General features: G+C 43.2%; 1 protein-coding gene across 1 annotated transcript; it reads right to left on the bottom strand.

Moving 5' to 3' along the window:
• Positions 1 to 6,432: 6,432 nt before the first annotated feature.
• Positions 6,433 to 18,412, bottom strand: ROPN1 (rhophilin associated tail protein 1; the record flags this gene model as incomplete). Its single annotated transcript, XM_080825273.1, has 5 exons — positions 6,433 to 6,499; positions 6,984 to 7,159; positions 12,765 to 12,926; positions 14,219 to 14,336; positions 18,297 to 18,412. The coding sequence occupies 5 exons, from the start codon at positions 18,410 to 18,412 to the stop codon at positions 6,433 to 6,435; spliced, it is 639 nt and encodes a 212-aa protein (XP_080681399.1).
• Between the last annotated feature and the right edge of the window lie 392 nt (positions 18,413 to 18,804).

Genomic DNA, 18,804 nt, shown 5'->3' with positions numbered 1-18,804 from the left:
AAAAATAAAGAAAAAATATATAAAATATATAAAATATATTAAATATATTAAATATATTTTAAAATGTGTATATATACACACATATATGTATATATATTAGCATATATATACATATTAGAATATATATACATATATATGTGTGTGTATATATATACACTTTTTTCTTTTTTATATTTTATAAAAATATTTATATATTTTTATTATATATATAATATATATATTTTATATATATATATACACACACATATATATATATTAGACTGGTGAATAGAACAGCATCACCCACTTAATTTGGGGAGTATTTTGGTCTCTTAGAAGAAACTACCTCCCAAAATTTTAAAGAATGAAAAACATATATAAGGGTAAACATGATGAAGGGATGGAATATGACTATAAAGATGAAAAAAATTTTTTTTTCAAATTTCTAAAAAAGGAGTTGATAAGTTGGTTGGGAGAATAAAGAAAAAGAAAGTGAGAATTTGCTCAGGCTGGGGACTAGAAAAAAGCCCTGTGCTAGATTTAGAGTGTATTTTTATCTATTAGAAGAAGTTGTATCCCAAATTTTTTTAGAAGAAAAAACCCTATATCTATACAAAAAATAAAGTTAGAGACAATGAAGGATAAAATATGACTATAATATTGAAGGTTCAAAAAGATTTTTTCTTGAAAGGTATTGTTAAGATAAACTAGTTTAAAAACGTTAAAAGAGGAAAGGGTAAACGTTAAAAAAAATTTAGTGGAAGAAAAAAATAAAATTAAAAAAATTAATTAACTTTGCCAGACTATAGAATCATGGGGAGAAAGCCATGAATTCCGTGCTTTGCTTTCTCCTCCTCTGGAATTCCGCTGTTCTCCTTGGTAAGTGAACTTGGTCATGGCTGGATTTCTTGCTGATCTTCTTGGGAAGGGGCCTGTTGTATTGATTCTCAAGTGTCTTTGCCCAAGGCGGAATTGTACGGCCCTTACCAGGGGCTGGGCTAACTAATCCGCTTGGGTTCGCTTTCGGGAGCTTTTGTTCCCTGAGTGCTTTCCGTAGAGTTCCGGAGGACTGGAATGAAAATGGCGGCCTTCCAGTCTCCGGCCCTGAGGAGCCAAGAGGTCAGGGCCCCACTCCTCAGTGCACCCTTGGAGAAAATTCTGCACTCAATCACTCCCATCTCCGTGACCTCCGGCTGTGCTCCAAGCTCACCCACCCTGTGACCAAGCATCTCTGTCTCTGGCACATAGTCCAGCCTGGAGTCTCCAAACCCCGCAGATCCCTGTGCTCTTCCAGGGGGGTCTCCCTGGATCTTGTGGGGTCCCCACTCACAGAACAGTGGTCTGTGCCACAGGTCACATTTAAGGTAACCACGAGTTGAGAGCTCACTCCTCGGCTCCGTCTCTGTAGCTGGCTTCTGCGCTCTAATACCTGTGAGCTCTGCAACACTCAGACACCCCCAATCCTTCTGTGACCCCATGGCATCTGAGACCATGCTGCCCCTGCCTGGGCTTCACCCCCGTTTAGCCTCTGGAGCGATGTCCCTCAGCAGAGCAGACTTTTAAAAGTCCTGATTTTGTGCTCCGTTGCTCCGCCGCTTGCCAGGAGCCGGCCCCTCACCCCCGCGGTCTATCTTCCCGTTGCTTTGGATTCATTTCTCCGCCAGTCCTACCTTTCAGAAAGTGGTCAATTTTCTGTTTCTAGAATTGCTGCTCTTCTTCTCTTTGATCTCCTGTTGGATTTGTAGGTGTTCGGAATGGTTTGATAAGCTATCTAGCTGATCTCCCGCTACCTGATGTTGTCTCAGCCTGCTACTTCTCTGCCATCTTGACTCCTCCTCTCTTGTGATTTCTTTTTTGGTCCATTGGTTAAGAGTATGTTATTTAATTTCCACCAATTTGTGACCTTTCCAATTTTATTTTTTGATTTCTAACTTCATCCAGTTGTGGTTGAAGAAGATACTTTGGATGATAGTCTATCTTTTCATATTTATTGAAACCTAATTCATGGTCTAACATCTGGTCTCTTCTGCAAAATGTCCTGTGTGCATTTGAAAAGAATGTATATGCTGTTGTTGGTTAGAATGTTCTGTATATGTGTTAGATTTACTTGGTTTATTGTGTTACTTAAGTCCTGTATTTATCTTCTAATTGTTGTATACATTATTGAAAGTGTAGTATTTATGTCTCCAACTATTATTATATGGCTGTTTATTTCTCCCTTCAGTTCTGTCAGTTTTGCTTTATGTATTTTGATGGTCTGTTATTAGGATTATTCAGGACTCAGCCCTCTGAGCCTGATTGGAACTTTAGGTCCCTCTAGTGTCATGGTTAGTGACTTTGCTTGGTCTAGTCAGTGTTTCATAATTTAGAGTATTGGGCCAATGACATTTCCCATTGGTTCACTTCTGAAGTATGAAAGACTCTATTCCTGTTAACCAAGCTCCAGTTTATAGAAAACAACCAAAATTGCAAAGTATATGAAAATGTAAAAACACAGTTAAGATTTATAGCCATGATAAAAGATTCAAAAAGAAAGAAGCTGTGGACTGGATTATAAATTAAATATTGGAAGAATGAACTCAGTTCTGCTTATGAAGATTTGAGGCTACCCTATTGCTTTTCCTCAAGCCATTCAGTGCCTTCTGGAATTATTTCTAATCCAAGGGTTCTTAACCTTTTTTGATCATATATAATTTTGAGGATTTGCTAAAAGCTTTCTATTTTTCCCCAGAAAAATGCTAATGTGTGCATTTCATATATATATATATATGTATATGCATATATATATGTATATGCATATATATATATAGTAACTAAGGATAGTTAGAGAAACTACATGATTGAACAATATCAAGGAGAGAGAGGGCATGAAGAACAGAGAACATGGAATTGAGCCATAATCTTTGCATTTCCCAATGAAGCCATAATCTCTGCATTTCCCAATGAAGCTTTAAATGTATCTGTAGTCTTCACTTTAATCAAAATAGCTTAATTTAGGAAAGAAAGAACCCACTTCTTTTTCTTTATAAAATCTTGATTTTATTTCTTCCTGAATGTTTTTTCTTTTAAAGGAAAAATATAAACCATATCTTTCAGGGGTATCAGGCTGACAGCTTAACTGAGGTCATGCTAGGATTCAAATATTTCTTTCTGGTCATGATAGGATGGCCAATGGGATGCATCTGAGAAGGGTCTATTAGCAGCAAGGATGAAGAAAGTCCCTTTGGAATGATCTCTTCATGGGGAAGAAACTCTGGTTTGGGACAATGTGTCAGGTTTAAGGGTTAAGTGTGATTTGAACACACATAGGTCGCTTATTGCCCTGAAGCCCCTACTGACTTGAGTTTGACCCAAGGAAAGAAACAATTGTGATGAAAATGCTAAAATTTTGTTTTATTAAACTCTCTGTAAGGCGTTGTAGCAGGTGTTGGTGGTACCCCATGCCAATGCCTTCAAAGGTTCAAAGGTTGGTTTTGGTAATCACCTATGAATTTGGACCTGAGAGCATTTCTTCTGCCTCAAAAGGAGAAAAGTCACACCTTAAGCCAGGCAAGCTGGAAATGCCAGTAAATTAATGCCTCTGGAAACAACCCTCAGCCAATGACAGATGGGAACTTGGTAAGGAAGCAGCCCTTAGCTGATGATGAAGAGCTTCCTCATACCTCTGGTTGGGATAATTCTTAGATGTGTTTTACCCTGTCTCCCAGAGTCCTCCAGCATGACTGGACTTTATGGATAAGTGGCTTGATAACACACTGTTTATTGGTTTTCTTTCCATCATTATCTTACTTTTCCTCCTCTCTTTCCACTCTTCCTGGGATTGCCTCCTATATAAACTACTTGCACTTAAATCCTTATCTCAGAGGCTGTTTCTGAGGAGAAACTACTGAAAAGGGCACTGAGCAAACAAGGCAGCCCAAGCTTGGAGTCAGACAGACCTGGATTCAAACTCCTCTTACCAGTGGTAGTGAACAACTTAATTTCTCTAAGGCTGTTTCTTCATCTATAAAATGGGGAGAGTAACATTGACTTTGCAAGGTCAGGTTGTAAAGGTAATTTTTGACCATGTATAGAGAGCCTTGTGCATAGGGGCTGCACATAGTAAGTGCTTCATACATGCTGGTGATGATCATTAATACCATCTTTATAATACTGTGAATATAGCACGGCGTAGGTGGGGGCCAAAGCTGGATTTCACCTTTGGGATGACCTCTGAAGTAGGCTAATTTGGCAGCTGTGCTCTAGGGGCTGTTTCTAACGAGCGTCTGGGGCTTATCAATCTCAGTGGCTTAGAGGAAGCCTTGCCATAGACAGCCAAGGCAGGACAGAAAGATAGCAGACATCACATGATGTGTTAGAAGCCGAACTGATGGCACCACCAGTTATGCTGAGTTTCAACCGGTGGCAACAGTGTCATCAGTGACTTTGTATCTGGGTCCTCTATTCATTTTGATGGCTGTGGTTTCATTAGCCTCACTCTTGAGGGATTATGCTCAGGGCTACTGAGGTTTGGTTTCTAGTTTAATCTGTTTTCTCAAACATACAAAGGCCCCTTCTGCTTCTATTATATTCATGACCTTGTTTTAGAGCCTTTCAAATTGGGGCTATTCCCTCTGCTCCCCTTCACTCCCCACCCCCAGACAAGATCATATTGGAATTCTTTTATCATAGTGAAAGAAATGGAGAGACTAGGGCAGGTTGAAGGGTTTCACTCATTCTTTAACCCCAATTTATTCCAGTGCCAGGATTTGCCTGAAGGGCTTCAGCCTTTTGCAACAGCTGAAGGTGCCAGGGTGGATATAAATGATAGACTGCTTTAGCTAAGATGGCCGACAACTGGGGGAATTGGTTGTTGCCCGCCCCCTGCAGGTGTAACTGGACAGCCATGGCAGGTACAATGTGTTTCAGCTCTTTTTAGTACTTCACTCTAAGCCAAATTAAAGGACGTGTGGTGATGTCCCTTCACAATATTCTTTTACTGATTTAGACACTAACAGATGAACTTCTCGCCAGTTCAGAAGGAAGATGCGTGTAAAGAAAAAGGCACACTAACATGATTCTTTTACCAAAACAACTTAAAAAAAAAAAACAAAAAACTTTCGGGGCACCTGGGTGGCTCAGTGGGTTAGAGCCTCTGCCTTTGGCTCAGGTCATGATCCCAGGGTCCTGGGATCGAGCCCCGCATTGGGCTCTCTGCTCAGCGGGGAGCCTGCTTCCTCCTCTCTCTCTCTGCCTGCCTCTCTGCCTGCTTGTGGTCTCTGTCAGATAAAAAAAACAAAAAAACAAAAAAACAAAAACAAAAACAAAAAAACACCAAAAAAACTTTCAAGAGAGAAGAGTATGGCAGAGAGAAGGAATCCAGCAACCTTGGCACACCTGACCTTAAGAACAATAACCCCACAGACTGTTCATCTCATCTGCTTCCTGGAAGAAAGAAAAATCTTTCAGAGACCTTGTCAGAGGTCTTAACCTCATGCAGGGCAATTCCCAAGAGGGTCCTGTTACATCTGTATATGGTGTCAGAAAAATCTGGGGACATTGCCCCTTTAATACCGATCTCTGTAACACATAATGGTACCTCTCAGAGCGACTTGCATTAAAATGATTTGAGTTCAGGGGTGCTTTGGTGGCTAAGTCAGTTAAGGGCAAGCGCAGGTCGTGAGGCTGAGCCCCAGGTCAGGCTTTATACTGCACATGGAGCCTGCTTAAGATTCTCTCTTTCCCTCTCCCTCTGTCCCTCCCCACCCCGCATGTGTGCTCTCTCGTGTGAAAAAAATAAAGGATGATTTGAATTCATGTCTTGCATTCATGTAAGATGGTGAGCTCATTGAGGGCAGAATTCAAATATGATTCATTTTTGTATGTCCAGAAGCCAGCATAGTTCCTAGCTGGGGTTGCCAGGTTTAGCATGAAAACAAAACAAAACAATACTGAAAAGCTATTCGCTTATCCAAAACTCAAACTTAACAGGGTGTCCTGTATTTTATCTGGCATCCTATTCCTTGCATATAGCTAACCTTGACAAACATTAGTGAGTGTGTGAGTGACTAGCACCATACCCACAAATGGAGAGCAAAACTGGTAAAAATGTGGATTGACTATGTAGAAGATCCTTCATAATCACAAAACATCAGAACTGTGTCTGGTTTACATGCTACCTGTGAAAATCTTGACAGCCTGGCTTTGACTTGAGACACATTTTCTACCCTGCTTGGCTATCCATTCTCAGTGTCCATGTGGGAAGGATACGCATCTTCTGTTCATGTAAGTGTTTTGTTCCAACAATTTTACATCTTAATTCCACACATTACTTGAGTTCAGAGGTTTGCTTAATTGTTTATTGGTGTGGACCAGTTGTACAAGAAAATTGACATTAGATGGTGCGTGGGGTTCAGTCGTTCTGAAGCACAATCAACTCTGTTATCTTCCTTTAAAATGGCCAAAACTGTGCTTTTACTCCAGCCGAACCCTGGGGTTTTGGGTAAAGTCATTGACTTTGATTAAACCATCAGGACCAATTCTATTTGGGAAAAATATATATCTGGGGTTAGTTCGTTGAACAATCAATTTTAAGAAAGACAGTATATTAACTCTCTCCTTCCAAATGAATTCTTTGTGGGTCCTGCCCTCAATGTCTCTTTTTCTTTGACCTCAGCAGCCTGCTCCTCCTCCCCCACTCTTACTCTACTACCCAAAACCTGAGTGTGAGTCAGTCACCTGATGGGCCTGCTAAGACACAGACATCTGGGTCCTGCCCCTGAGTTTGTGACTGGGTATTTTCAGGTGGCAGCCTGAGAACTAGCATTTCCAACTCATCACCAGAATCACTGTCCTATACCGTTCTTCCCTGGTCTTTCCCTTTCTCTTTTGGGTCCTTAGTTCTTTTTCTTCATCACATTTCTCTGTGCCCAGAGCAGTATAATATAGTAACCTTGTTATATCACGGCCTGCTAGGTTTGTTTTCCCCGTATTCTTTCCCCTCTGATGGGTAAAAGTTTACTTACACTTCCTGTTCAATGTAGTTCAGCATTCGGCTGACGTGTGAGGCAGAGATCTCCCCGTCCACCTCAGCAATATACGTGTAGAGAAACTGGAAGGTGCTAAATGGGATCCGGGGAGGTCCACTGTCATGGTCAGATGATAACACCTCGCACACTATCTTGAGAGTTTTGGCAATGGTCTATAAAGGCATAAGATAAAATGAGAAAGTCATTATTTCAAACTCAATTCCTAAGATCAGTTTAAAGGTTTTATTTATTTATCTGAGAGGAAGAAAGAGTGTGTGTGCACCTACACGCAGAAGTGGTGGGGAGGGGTGGCAGAGGGAGAGGGAGAAAACGACTCCCCTCTGAGCAGGGAGCACAGGTGGGGCTCAATCCCAGGACCCTAAGATCATGACCTGAATGGAAGGCAGAGGCTTAACAGACTGAGCCACCCAGGCACCACCCCCCCCACTCCCCCCCCCGCCCCGCCGCAAGATCACTTTAGATAAAAGAAAACAAATAAAAATATTGCTCTCATAAAATGAAGTGAGAATAATGTAATATTCTGGAAATCTTGAACTTTTTACACCCAAACATCATTGAATTCCATCTAAAAAACATTGATGTACTGGGTTTCTTTCTGTTTTTCCTTTCCTTTCTTTGTTGGAGGGATACTCTCAAGGAATTAAGTTTATGAACTGCTGAATATTTTAAGATACTTATTATTTTTATCAAAATAACCTCACTAAAGGAGAATTTGATTTTATATTCTAAAAAATTAAAATTATTTCTTATTCTTATTGCTCTCCAATCTTACGTCTGAAGAGTTGAGGTAATTAGTCTAGCTCAAATGCTCCTGTGGGACTTGGAGCAATGCCACAGGGGAAACGGGGAGGAGAAGGGTCAGTCCCTGGGAAGACAGGAGTCTCAGATACAGGAAAAGTGACACTGAACATTAAAACCAGTTCTTCTAAAACATGTAGATCCATCCAATCAGAACACCTTGGTCATTTTTTGTTTTTTGTTTTTTGTTTTACACCTTGTATTTTAGATGACATGACATTCACCTTGTTGTTGCCGGGGAAGAACTAGGAGATGACGGATGGCCAAAGGTTTACAGTATAGGAGCAAACCAATGAAACTTCCAACATCAAAAGGTCATGTTCAGAATTAGGTTTTACTCACCTGTGTCTTTCCATAAACCTATTCTTTACATAAATTTCCCAAGTGAATGAGTTGGGAAATTACAGGGGTAAAGGAAAGAAATGATTCTGAAGAAAAGATTGTTTAGTTCTGAATTAGCAAACATAGGTCAGCGTGTCTACCAGGGCAGTTCACCAAAACAGACGATGTGTAGATTGTCCTTAAACACCTTCCAGGGACCAGTGGACAGTGAGTCCCGAATGGTGAACTGGGTGTGCCTGGGAGAAGGAAAAGGCAGCTGCTGTTATCTCCCCAGAAGGCTGGCTGGCATTGCCCTTCCTCTGCAGCTGCTGCGGGCTGCTCCGTTCCCTCCCTCCCCCTGACTATAATGGATGTCTACAGGATGCCTCTTTAACTTGTGTGTGTTACCCAGGGGTGTACGCGGGGAGGTATCAGGAAGTATATGAGGGCGGTGAATCAACTTGGCCATCTTCCTAGAGAGACAGTTTTACCTGATGACAAGTGATTTAAACATTGTTTGCATTAATTATTAACTTTAATTGATTTAATATTTACATTTTGTTTCTTTATGTTGATAAACATTGCTACCTTCTGAACTGGAATCATCAGGGTACATGAATTTTAAAATGGTAAAACGCATGATGTCAAAGAGTTTTAGGGTTTGCAGCAGGCCCCTTTCATTGACCCTTCCCTGCCCTTGGGAGCCCTGCCCTGGAAACTGCTGCGAAGCGCCATCTGTGGCAGTGTGCCACACGCTTCCAGGAAGGAGGGTGAGTGGCAGGCAGACCAGAGGCTGTCAGATGGTGCGGCATGTGCGGGATGCGAGGTCAGCAAGATGGGGGGTTTGGGTAGATTTGCAAGCTTATGTGCAATGAACTCCATCATCTCCACTCATAGCTCCTCTCTGCTTCCCTTTCTTAAAAAAATCCCCTCCTGCCTTTGTTCTGCTGTCCTCTTCCTGCAGGCTCATCCATATTGGGGTGCTGTTAAGGACTGAATTGTGTTCACCCCAAATTCATATGCTGAAGCCCTAACCCCAGGACCTCAGAACGTGATTCTATTTGGAGATAGGGCCATTTTAGAGGTAATTAAGTTAAAATCAAGTCTGTGGAGTGGGCCTTAAACAAATAAGATTGCTGTCCTCATAAGAGGAGATTAGGACATAGACATGCCAGATACATACATACCCAGAGGGACAGCTGCATGAAGAAGCAGGTAAGCCACCTGGGTGGCTCAGCCTGTTAAGTGTCTGGCTCTTGGTTTCTGCTCAGGTCATGATCTCAGGGTCTTGTGCTTAACCCCCCACATCGGGCTCAGAGCTCAGCAAGGAGTCTACTGAAGTTTTTCCCTTCCCCTCCCCCTCCCTCCACTCACTCATTCTCTCTCTCAAATAAATAAATAAATCAAGAAAAGAAAGAAAGAAAAAGAGAGAGAGAGAGAGAGAGAAACAGAAAGACAATGGCCATTTATAAGCCAGGGACAATGGCCTCAGACACCTTAATCTCAGACTTCCAGCCTTTAGGACTGTGAGAAAATAAATTTCTAGTGTTTAAGCCACGCAGTCTGGGGTACTTTGTTCCATCAGCCCTACAAGCTAATACAGGTGCTTTCTACCCCAAACAGTATCTTTTGCTAATCAAACACAAACCTTTAAGTTTTATTGTCCTCATAACATTTTAAAATATTTTAAAATATTTCACACATGGATGAATGGATAAAGAATTCTCTGGACTAGAACTTAAATAAATCTAAAGTAAACAAGGACCTGCATTTTGTTGCACAAAATCTTTTGATCAGATGGGGATCCGCTTGATAAAGGGAGCCTTAAAGCATCTTCTGAGAGTCACAAACCCAGAGGTGAAAGGCTCAGAAAGTGAATTATTTGCTAACAAAACATGTCCTTCCTTCCAATGAACACAGTCTTCCTTTTCTACAATCAGTCCCAGTGGAACAGGAGGGAATAGAGGCTAGTCTAGAGGAAGGAGTGCTGAGAGGGAAGAGAAATATAGGTCTGCATGCCACAGCCTTTTGAATCCTGGGTGTAGACTCGGAGAGCTCAAGAAAGTCCCTGTCATTAGACGAAAGGAGGAAACTGGTTTTTCTAAGTGGCACCGAGATCATGTCTGACTGGTGAACTGGCAAAGGAAGGAGAAATTCCTGGGCTTGCCTCTAAGGGTATATGTATATATATGTAGATTTTATTCATTTATTTGAGAGAGAGAGAGCGTGAGCACACGAGCAGGGGGAGGGGCAGAGGGAGAGGGAGAAGCAGACTCCCCGCTAAGCAGAGAGCCCAGAGCAGGGCTCCATCCCAGGACCCTGAGATCACCACCCAAGCCAAAGGCAGATGCTTAACTGACTGAGCCACCCAGGCACCCTAAGGGTATATGGTTTAACTAGACTGCAAAGCTTCTAACACATGTTGACACCCTCACACCTCCACATTTAAGTTCCCAGCAATAGTCCAATATGCAACGGATGGGTATAATGGACCTGGTTCCTGGATTCATGAGGCACCCTTTATTTACAGACTAGCCCTTCAGGCTGACTTCACCTCGAGGTGTTCTGTGATGTTGGGGTGATGAGGGGCACAGTTAGATACCTGAGGACCTCACTGTTATCCAAAGTCAGACCTGCGGGTGTCTCAGCAGAAGTAGAGAAGGCAGACTAGAATCATAGTCTGTCAGAGATGAAGGAACTTTTGGAACATCTAATCCACTCTCCCTGTTTTGGAAAGGAGGTAGAAAGATACAATTCACCTCATGGTTTCCCCTTCCCCAGTGCGGGAGGCAGACATACCAAAGTAAACCTAGCAGCTGCACTGTGAGCTCAGCAGAGGGAGGAGTGGAATTTAGTATTCTGTAGTCACTTTTGCTTATGGCAAGGTATGTGGAGGGAGAGGACTCACACATCTCACAAGGTCGTGAGGGTCTGTGAAGTAGACCACTGGAGCCAGGGAGCCGATGAAGGCAACCTGAAAGGGTTCAGAGAGGCCCTCAGAGCCCACCAGACGAGCCGGGCATGGGGGTGGGGGGTGGGTGGGAGGGAGCACTGTGCTGTGAGAGAGAAGAGACCTAAGACTTAGGCCGCAAGGCCCTGAGATGACACAGACAGTATTTATTCCCATGGACTTCCAAGGACTAAGACATGTAGGAAATCCTTTGCTTGGTGGTCCTGGAGTCACCATTTCGCTATTACACATTCTGCTGCCGTCTTGAAGAGTGGAGTGGTGTGGAAAAATCTGAGAGACCAGGCATTTATGTCAAAGCTGTTTCTGGTACTGCATCAGACTAAAATTCCTGGATTGAATTGAATCTACTTACTTTCCTACTCAACCCTCTGTGGGTGGGGTAGATCAGGAAGCTCAGAATTAACTATAGGTAAAATAAAGTACGTTCCCTCCTCCCTCCCCCAGATATCTCTGCACGTAGTGTGAGTAAATTTGTGACCCTATGGGAATTTAATAAAATGTGTCTATTTTTAATTTGTCCTCCTGGACTTCCCCCAGTCTTTGGGGCTATTTTCACAGAAGTGTGATAGTGCTGATAGGCAAAACTTCTGCACTGGCTGCATTTTTCCTCTTCTCTCTGGAGGAGAGCAATTTATTCATTATATCGTATTACTATACAGGACAATGAAGACAAAAAACTATGAATGGCTTCACCCTAAAGAAACAATTATAATGAAAGTTGCAGGGGAAGCCTATAGGAAAAGTTGAACTTGCTAATATTTCTCATAATTTTTGTCAAACAAAAATGTCAGATATGCATCCCACGTGTTTTCAAGATGAAAGAAAAAGATGGTGTTTAGAGTTGTTGACTGATTCAGACTACCTTTATGTACCATTTGCTTTTGGCAGAGTCAATAATTTTCTCATTAACTCTCAAACTTGCACATATTCCAGGATTTTTTAAAAAACCCATGTTTCTGATTCATTTTCGTTTAAGCTATTCTAAGGTGTTTTATAAGAGTGAGTCCATATATAAGATGACGCCCAAAGCTTTTAAATAAATGTATGAACTGGGTGCAATATCTTTTTCTTTAAAACAGAAACATTCCTTTTCCAATTGTAAATCAAGTCAAACTTAGAAAAGGCATGAATTTGTATGAGCATCCTACATCCATGATGATGTCGTAACGGTAAGTCTGGAAATAGCCTCATTTCTCCTTTCCTGATCTCTCAGCTCTGATTTTTGTATCCAATTATGCTTATCAAATAGTAGTTTTCTGTAAGCCTGCATCTCTTTTTCAAAGGCCCCGTTGGTGTATCTTCTAGGTGTCTGGAACCCAAGTAGAAGCGAATCTCCTGCAGCTGGCTATTGGTTATCTTTAGGAATATGAGTGGAGCGGTGATGGAAATAAATCCGAAGGCAATGATTGAAATTCATAAATAATTCAGAAGCCACATTCTAGTAAACTCTCCCCAGGGTCTGATGACAGGTTTCTCCTCTCCCCTCCTCCCCCCTGCTTCTGGCTGAGGAACAGAGGAATGACCTAATTCAGAGAGGAAGGGAAGTAGACAAGACAGGTATGCTTGTCCTCGGCCCAGAAGATGGACTGTGTGTGCAGAGGTACTACTCTTCCAGGCCCAGACAGAGCTTTTCCGGTAAGGAAGAGAAAGCAGTAAAGCTCACTTACAACTCCAAGAGAACTGCAAGCAAGAGCTAAAAACTTCAGCCACTCGATCTCCTCCGTGAAATGGCCCACGTTCATCACACTATTAAACAGGTCTGTTGGGAGACTCAGCACCTTCCACATCTGGGCCAGCTCATCTGCGTGGATAATCAGTCTTCCAGCAACCTGCAGGCCAGGGGACAGACGATGGACAGGGAGGGACAGGATGAGAGAATGCCCCAAGAGACACTGCCCAGCAAGGCCCACATTTTCCCAGCACCCAGCAAGGGGTTTGATGGCGGGAGTGGGATCAGGGCAGGACTCTGGCCGTTCTCTTTGTAAGGAAAGAGAAATATTCAATGTAGTGTTAAGCATGAAGTATGATGCAATCATTTTAACTCTCAAAGATTATAGGGAAATAATATCTTTATTTTACATTTTAATTTTTTTCTGATACTTTTATTGTCTGCTGTTTTATCCCTAGGTTGTGCCTATAAGGGAGATAGGGCAGCCTTCAAATGAAACCCAGGAGCTGAGGACTTGTCTGAGACCAGTAATCAGTAGTGAAATTAGAATTAGATGTTAAGTCTCTTGCTTCCAGGTTCTGTGGAGTTCTTTGCACTAGACTTCACATGTAACCCTCATGCTTTTCCAAGACTAATAAGGGGTCTGTGGTCTGGATGCTTAATATTGCTTGGTCCCAGGTATGTCAGATCTCTGATCTCTGCCATGTCTGTTGCATAAGTTGCTTGGTGGTTAAGAGGAGAAAGGGAACAAATGGCCAGTCATTGGCCAACAGTGTGATAAGGCTACAGATGCCCTAGTGAAGCATACACCTTCCTGGGCCCTCTGATTCTACTGAAATGCTAAGCCTCTGGGAGCAAGGTAGTTGGCTGTCAGTCCTCAAACACCCCAAACCTCTCTGTCCTGGATTTTAAAGCAGAGTATAGTGGTGCTAAACCATATTTCCTGGGAACTGGCCAAACTACAACTTTCTCAAGTCAGACCTTCCTCATCCATTCACTGGAAAGCTCCCAGAATGATGTGGCTTTGAAGAGAGCGAGAATTTCCCCTAAAAGCTAGGCTATGTCTGCATCTGGGATAGCTGGGAAACTAAATTATGCCTCTCTCCAAACTGTGATTGCCATCATATTATGTTCTTGATCAATAAGAGTGTCACAGTCAAGGGACTGTGGACCTGTGCTTTTCTGGAGAGAAGGGATTAGTATTGAGTTGATTCCCTGGACATTCTGCCAGCTTCAGGGAACTCTGGAATGACCCCACTAATAACTCAGCTTGTAGTCTATTTCAATATCATTCCTATCCCTAAGAGAAGATTTGTTTTCAATGAATGGTTTAGTGGATTTTATAATATTGATTGGCCAGCTGGCTGCCGGGGGATGGTAGGCTTTTGTCTGTGCCTACCTGGCCTCGGTATTACCCCATCTCCCCCCTTGATGCTGTGGTACAGCCCTTACCCGAGAATGCAGGATCTTTAACAGCTCAGGTGTAAGCTCTGCCCAGTTAGACAAAGCCACTCGCTCAGACCGTTCTCTCACTGGAGGAATCTCTCCACGGGACATAGCCCCGAAATAACTACAAGAAAAAAAGTTAGGGGGTGGGGAGAAAATCCTACATTCCAGTGGCCTCTGGCTGCTTTGAGAACCTCCTCTCCTTTTTCTTGAGGGCAGGGGATGGAGGAAAGAACATTTGTTAGGGACTCCTATATGCCAGACACTTTGTTTAGTTCGTTTATGTACAGGAAAAGCCCGAATGTGTTACCTGCCATTCCAGGTATAAAGAACACTTAGTGAGTAAAAAGATTTGTTTGTGTCTAAGGATGATAAGTAATCAATAAAAATTTTGGTATGGCATTCCCTGAAGCATATAATGTCTGGGATTTTTTTTCCCCAGTCATCCCTCCTAAGTGTTTAATATACACATATATATGTGTGCAACCACACATTACATACACACATATACATATATATAATAGGAGATACAGAATATATATGTATTATACCTTATATAGAAGAAAATGTATTATATATGACATATATACACATAATACATATGTAATACATAATAGTAATTTGTGTTTCTCCTCTATTCTATAGAATACATATAATTATATAATATATAATATGTACATACATATGTACATGTACATACACATATACATAGATTATATGTTATATACATTATATATGATATAGTATATATATAATAGGAGAGAGAAAAAGATCATTGTTATTTTAAATTCCCACTCTCTTTTAGGGAAGAAGATTCCTGGTATCTAGAGGAACTGTTTTTTAATCATAAAATCTTTATTTCCAGTAACATGGCTATTGACATACTTAAAGTTGATTATTAGGTAGTGAGTAATATATAATATGTAATAGGTAGTCTCGGTAGTGGGTAATCTAGGTAGTGGGTAATGTGTAATTCTGGTAATATGTAATAGGCAATCTTGGAAAAAAGTTGAAAGAGCACTAGAGTGACTTGTACAAGAAAGGGGAGGAGAAAGAGGTATTCTCGGAGTGAGCAAAGAAACGTTTCCAGCTGGAGATCACGAGGCTTGGGCTTTAAGGGGAGAGAGAGAGAGAAGGTTGGCAGGGCACCTTGAGGGAGGCTCAGGTGAGAAGACAGGTCACAGAAGGGGTGAGACGATCTTAAAATCTGTCCGTTCACTGACACTCTGTGGAGTGGACTCTGGGTGCAACATGGAAAAAATACTGAGTCCTGTTTCAGGATTGGTATTAGACAAAAGAGCTGGGGTACCTGGGGCTCCATTGGTTAAGCATCTGACTCTCTTGGATTTGGCTCAGGTCCTGATCTCATGGCTCTCGGGATGGAGCTCCGTGTTGGGCTCCTCAGTTGGCAGGAGTCTGCTTGAATATCCTCTCCCTCTGTCCTTTCCCTTTTTGTCTCTCTCTCTCTAATAAATCTTTTTCAAAAAAGATAAAAAGGGCTGCCTGTAGCAGAGAATGGACATAGAAGTTGTCACATGGGTCACCAATGCTATCTGGAAGGGTCTGTCTCCATCAAAAGCCTTGTTATTAAGAATCCCAGGATCACATGCCTCTGCCCCTCTCTGCTTTAGTTTTCATGAATAAATAGTCTCATTATTTTTCTCCAGATCCAGGTAGTATAAAAAGAATAACAGATGGAATTTTGTAGAAGCCCATACTAAGGTCAAGCCATACAATGATAGGGATGCACCACTACCTGTCTCTAGGTTCCAGAGCAATGTAGAGCTACAAGGACCAAAATAAGACCTTCCAGGTACCGCCTTGGAGGTCAACAGCAGGGAGGGCAGAAGAAATACTGTCTGGATGTCTACCATGTGCACGAACAACTTCCACAGACAGATCAGTGTTGGGATATATGTGGGTTCAGGGTGACAACAGGAGTGAGCTATAGAAACTTGGGCAGCATAAACAGGAGAGACAGAAACGCAGCACGTCATGTGACAGAAGTGACTGCCCAAATAGTGAGTGATACTCAGCAGCAATGTCTTCAGACTTTTTAACCAAGTTGGTGAGAGAATGTGGAAATGAGACTGAAGTCAGCGCTTTAGTACTCTGTGGGTTATTTAGCTTCATTTGCAATGAACAATTCCACGGTTATTCACATATATTACAAATCCGTGCAGTCACACATACCACAAGACACGTTTATATCCTGCAGATGTCTGGGAGGTGATTTCTTCTCAGACAGCATATATGCAGGGAAATTCTTGCTTGTGATGAATTAAGCACATATTTTGTCTTGGGAATACTTTGTGGAGTTTCTATTAAGTGCTACAGGCTTGTGAGTCTCATAAAACCATCTGATAAATGCTTTTCATGTATTAATAGATGGAGAGTGCTCTTGGGTCATGCTTTCCTTTCTCATTGTAGCTAAACTACACACTGATTTTTCGTGGATATCTAAAAAATTTATAGCACGTGATACAAAAAGGGAGCAAGCAGGCTACAACAGTGGAATGTTTTCTCCCATAAATGTCAGGGACAATGGCAAGAAATGTCATTTTCCTTGTTATAAAGCAGCAGCATAATAAAATGGGGGGTTAAACTACTGTGTGGTATAAAACAAAGTCTGTCTGAGTATGCCAAAAGAAATTAGTCTTCTGATGCCGCAATACAATCTTGGAGATAATATATAAAATTTAGAATGGAAAACTAAACAGTGTTCATTACTAGCAAAGCAACCCCATTATGTCCCTTATTTACGAGCACCACTGGCTCATTTTCCCTCCATCTGTAAAAGCTTAATCCTGACTCAATCCAGCACCAGGAGTGCACTGGCTCGAGACTGTGAGGCTCATCTTGGATAACACTGTGTGCTTTCTCAAGGTGTCCACACCTTCCTCCCACTGCTCAATACACCTCATGCTGAGGACATTCTCCCTTCTTCCGCCCCGCCCTCACCCCACCAGGTAGGCTCAACAGCATCTCTGACTCCCCTACTCCCGCTGAAACGCTCTAAGGAGGTCATCATTAAGCAGTAAAACTAGCCTGAAAATGATCCAGGAGGTATGGTTAGTTCTCAACCCCTGCCTCAAGTCCCGGATCCCCAGTGTCAAGCGGGCATGTGTCCCTAAGAAGCCATTTCATAAATGGGAGGCTTTCCACGCAAAGCTTTGTTTCAATCCGGGCCAACAGCTAGCTCTCGCTGTGCAAGCTCTTTCCACGGAACAGCCTGAGGTAGCCCCTGAAAGGGGGCACCTGAGTTTGAGGCTCAGTGTTTTCAGCCCGGGCCCGCTTCTCCTGCCCTCGGCACTCAGGGCTGCCTTCTCTCTCCAGAGTGCAATGTGCACTGCGTGGACATGTGCATGTTGAAGGAACAGACGAGTTCAAACAAACACGAAATAGAATTGCCCAAAGACAAGCCACAGAATGTCTCTGGTTGAGGCAAGAATGAGCTTGATCGGTAGTGGAAGAAGAAGCGGGGGGGGGGGGGGGGGTGCTGTCCTCAACACAGCTCAAGCGCAGAGGTGAACCAGCTGGGACCGAGCGCGCACAGCTCAGCCGGCGGCCTCAGCGCCCCGCTCCCCGAGGCGCGCTGCTGCTCTCTAGTGGTGAGACCCGAGACCCCGCCCTACTTCGGACCAGGGAAGACAGGCGGGGCTGCAGAGCCCACCGCCCCCACACTCCTCTCCCCACCCCACCTCCTCCCAACCCCGCGCCTGTTTCCCCTGGGACGGGGGAGGGGCGCAGGGACAGCACCAGGTGCGTGTGCGGCCGGGTTGTGGGACTCTAACTCCTGCTGATCGCCCCAGGAACCTCGGCCAATTGCTCTGGGGTCCTATCGCTCAGTCTGGGTCGCTTAGGGGAGGGCGACCCACCCTCACCCAGCGTAATGTATTTATGGGTGGATTTTAAAGCACCAGAGCAATTCGAGAGCTGAACATTACAAGATGATGCTAATTGGTCCCGACTCCCAGGCTGCAGCCATGACAACCTCCTCAGTTTTCCCGAGGACCTCCCCTCCTCCACGCCCCGCCTCCACCCGCAAGGGGCACCCGGGGCTGAGGTGAGGAGGAGTACGTACTCCGCAGCCCACTGGATGAGATCCTGCGGCTGGGTCCGAATGGCGGCTTTGGTGAATTGCTTCAGCAATTCCGGCAGCTCCGGGGGGATGCATATTTGCTTATCTGTCTGAGGCATTGCTTGGTCGACCTGATGGCAGGGGAAAGATAAATAAATAAATTGGGAATCTTTGAATCATAAAATGATAGGGATTCTGGGCAGGATACCACCCTGCCTCTGTTTGATACTCTCAGTACTGGGGAGAGTTCAGTCCCTCATAAGGTGTATGCATTCTGTTGTTACACAACTCCGTAGTTAGAGAATGGGTTACTAATCGTTGCTTTTCGTTCTCGTAAATAATGATGTCCTTTACATAAAAACCACACAATACTTCTTCATTCAAAAAGTAGACATCAGGGGCGCCTGAGCCCCCCAGGCGTTAAAGCCTTTGCCTTCAGCTCAGGTCACGATCCCAGAGTCCTGGTATCAAGCCCTGCATCGGGCTCTCTGCTCAGCAGGGAGTCTGCTTC

This window comes from Martes martes, assembly GCF_963455335.1.
Source record: "Martes martes genome assembly, chromosome: 1".
NCBI lineage: Eukaryota > Metazoa > Chordata > Mammalia > Carnivora > Mustelidae > Martes > Martes martes.
Note: the sequence above shows the minus strand (reverse complement) of the source record. Positions and strands in the feature narration are given on the sequence as shown.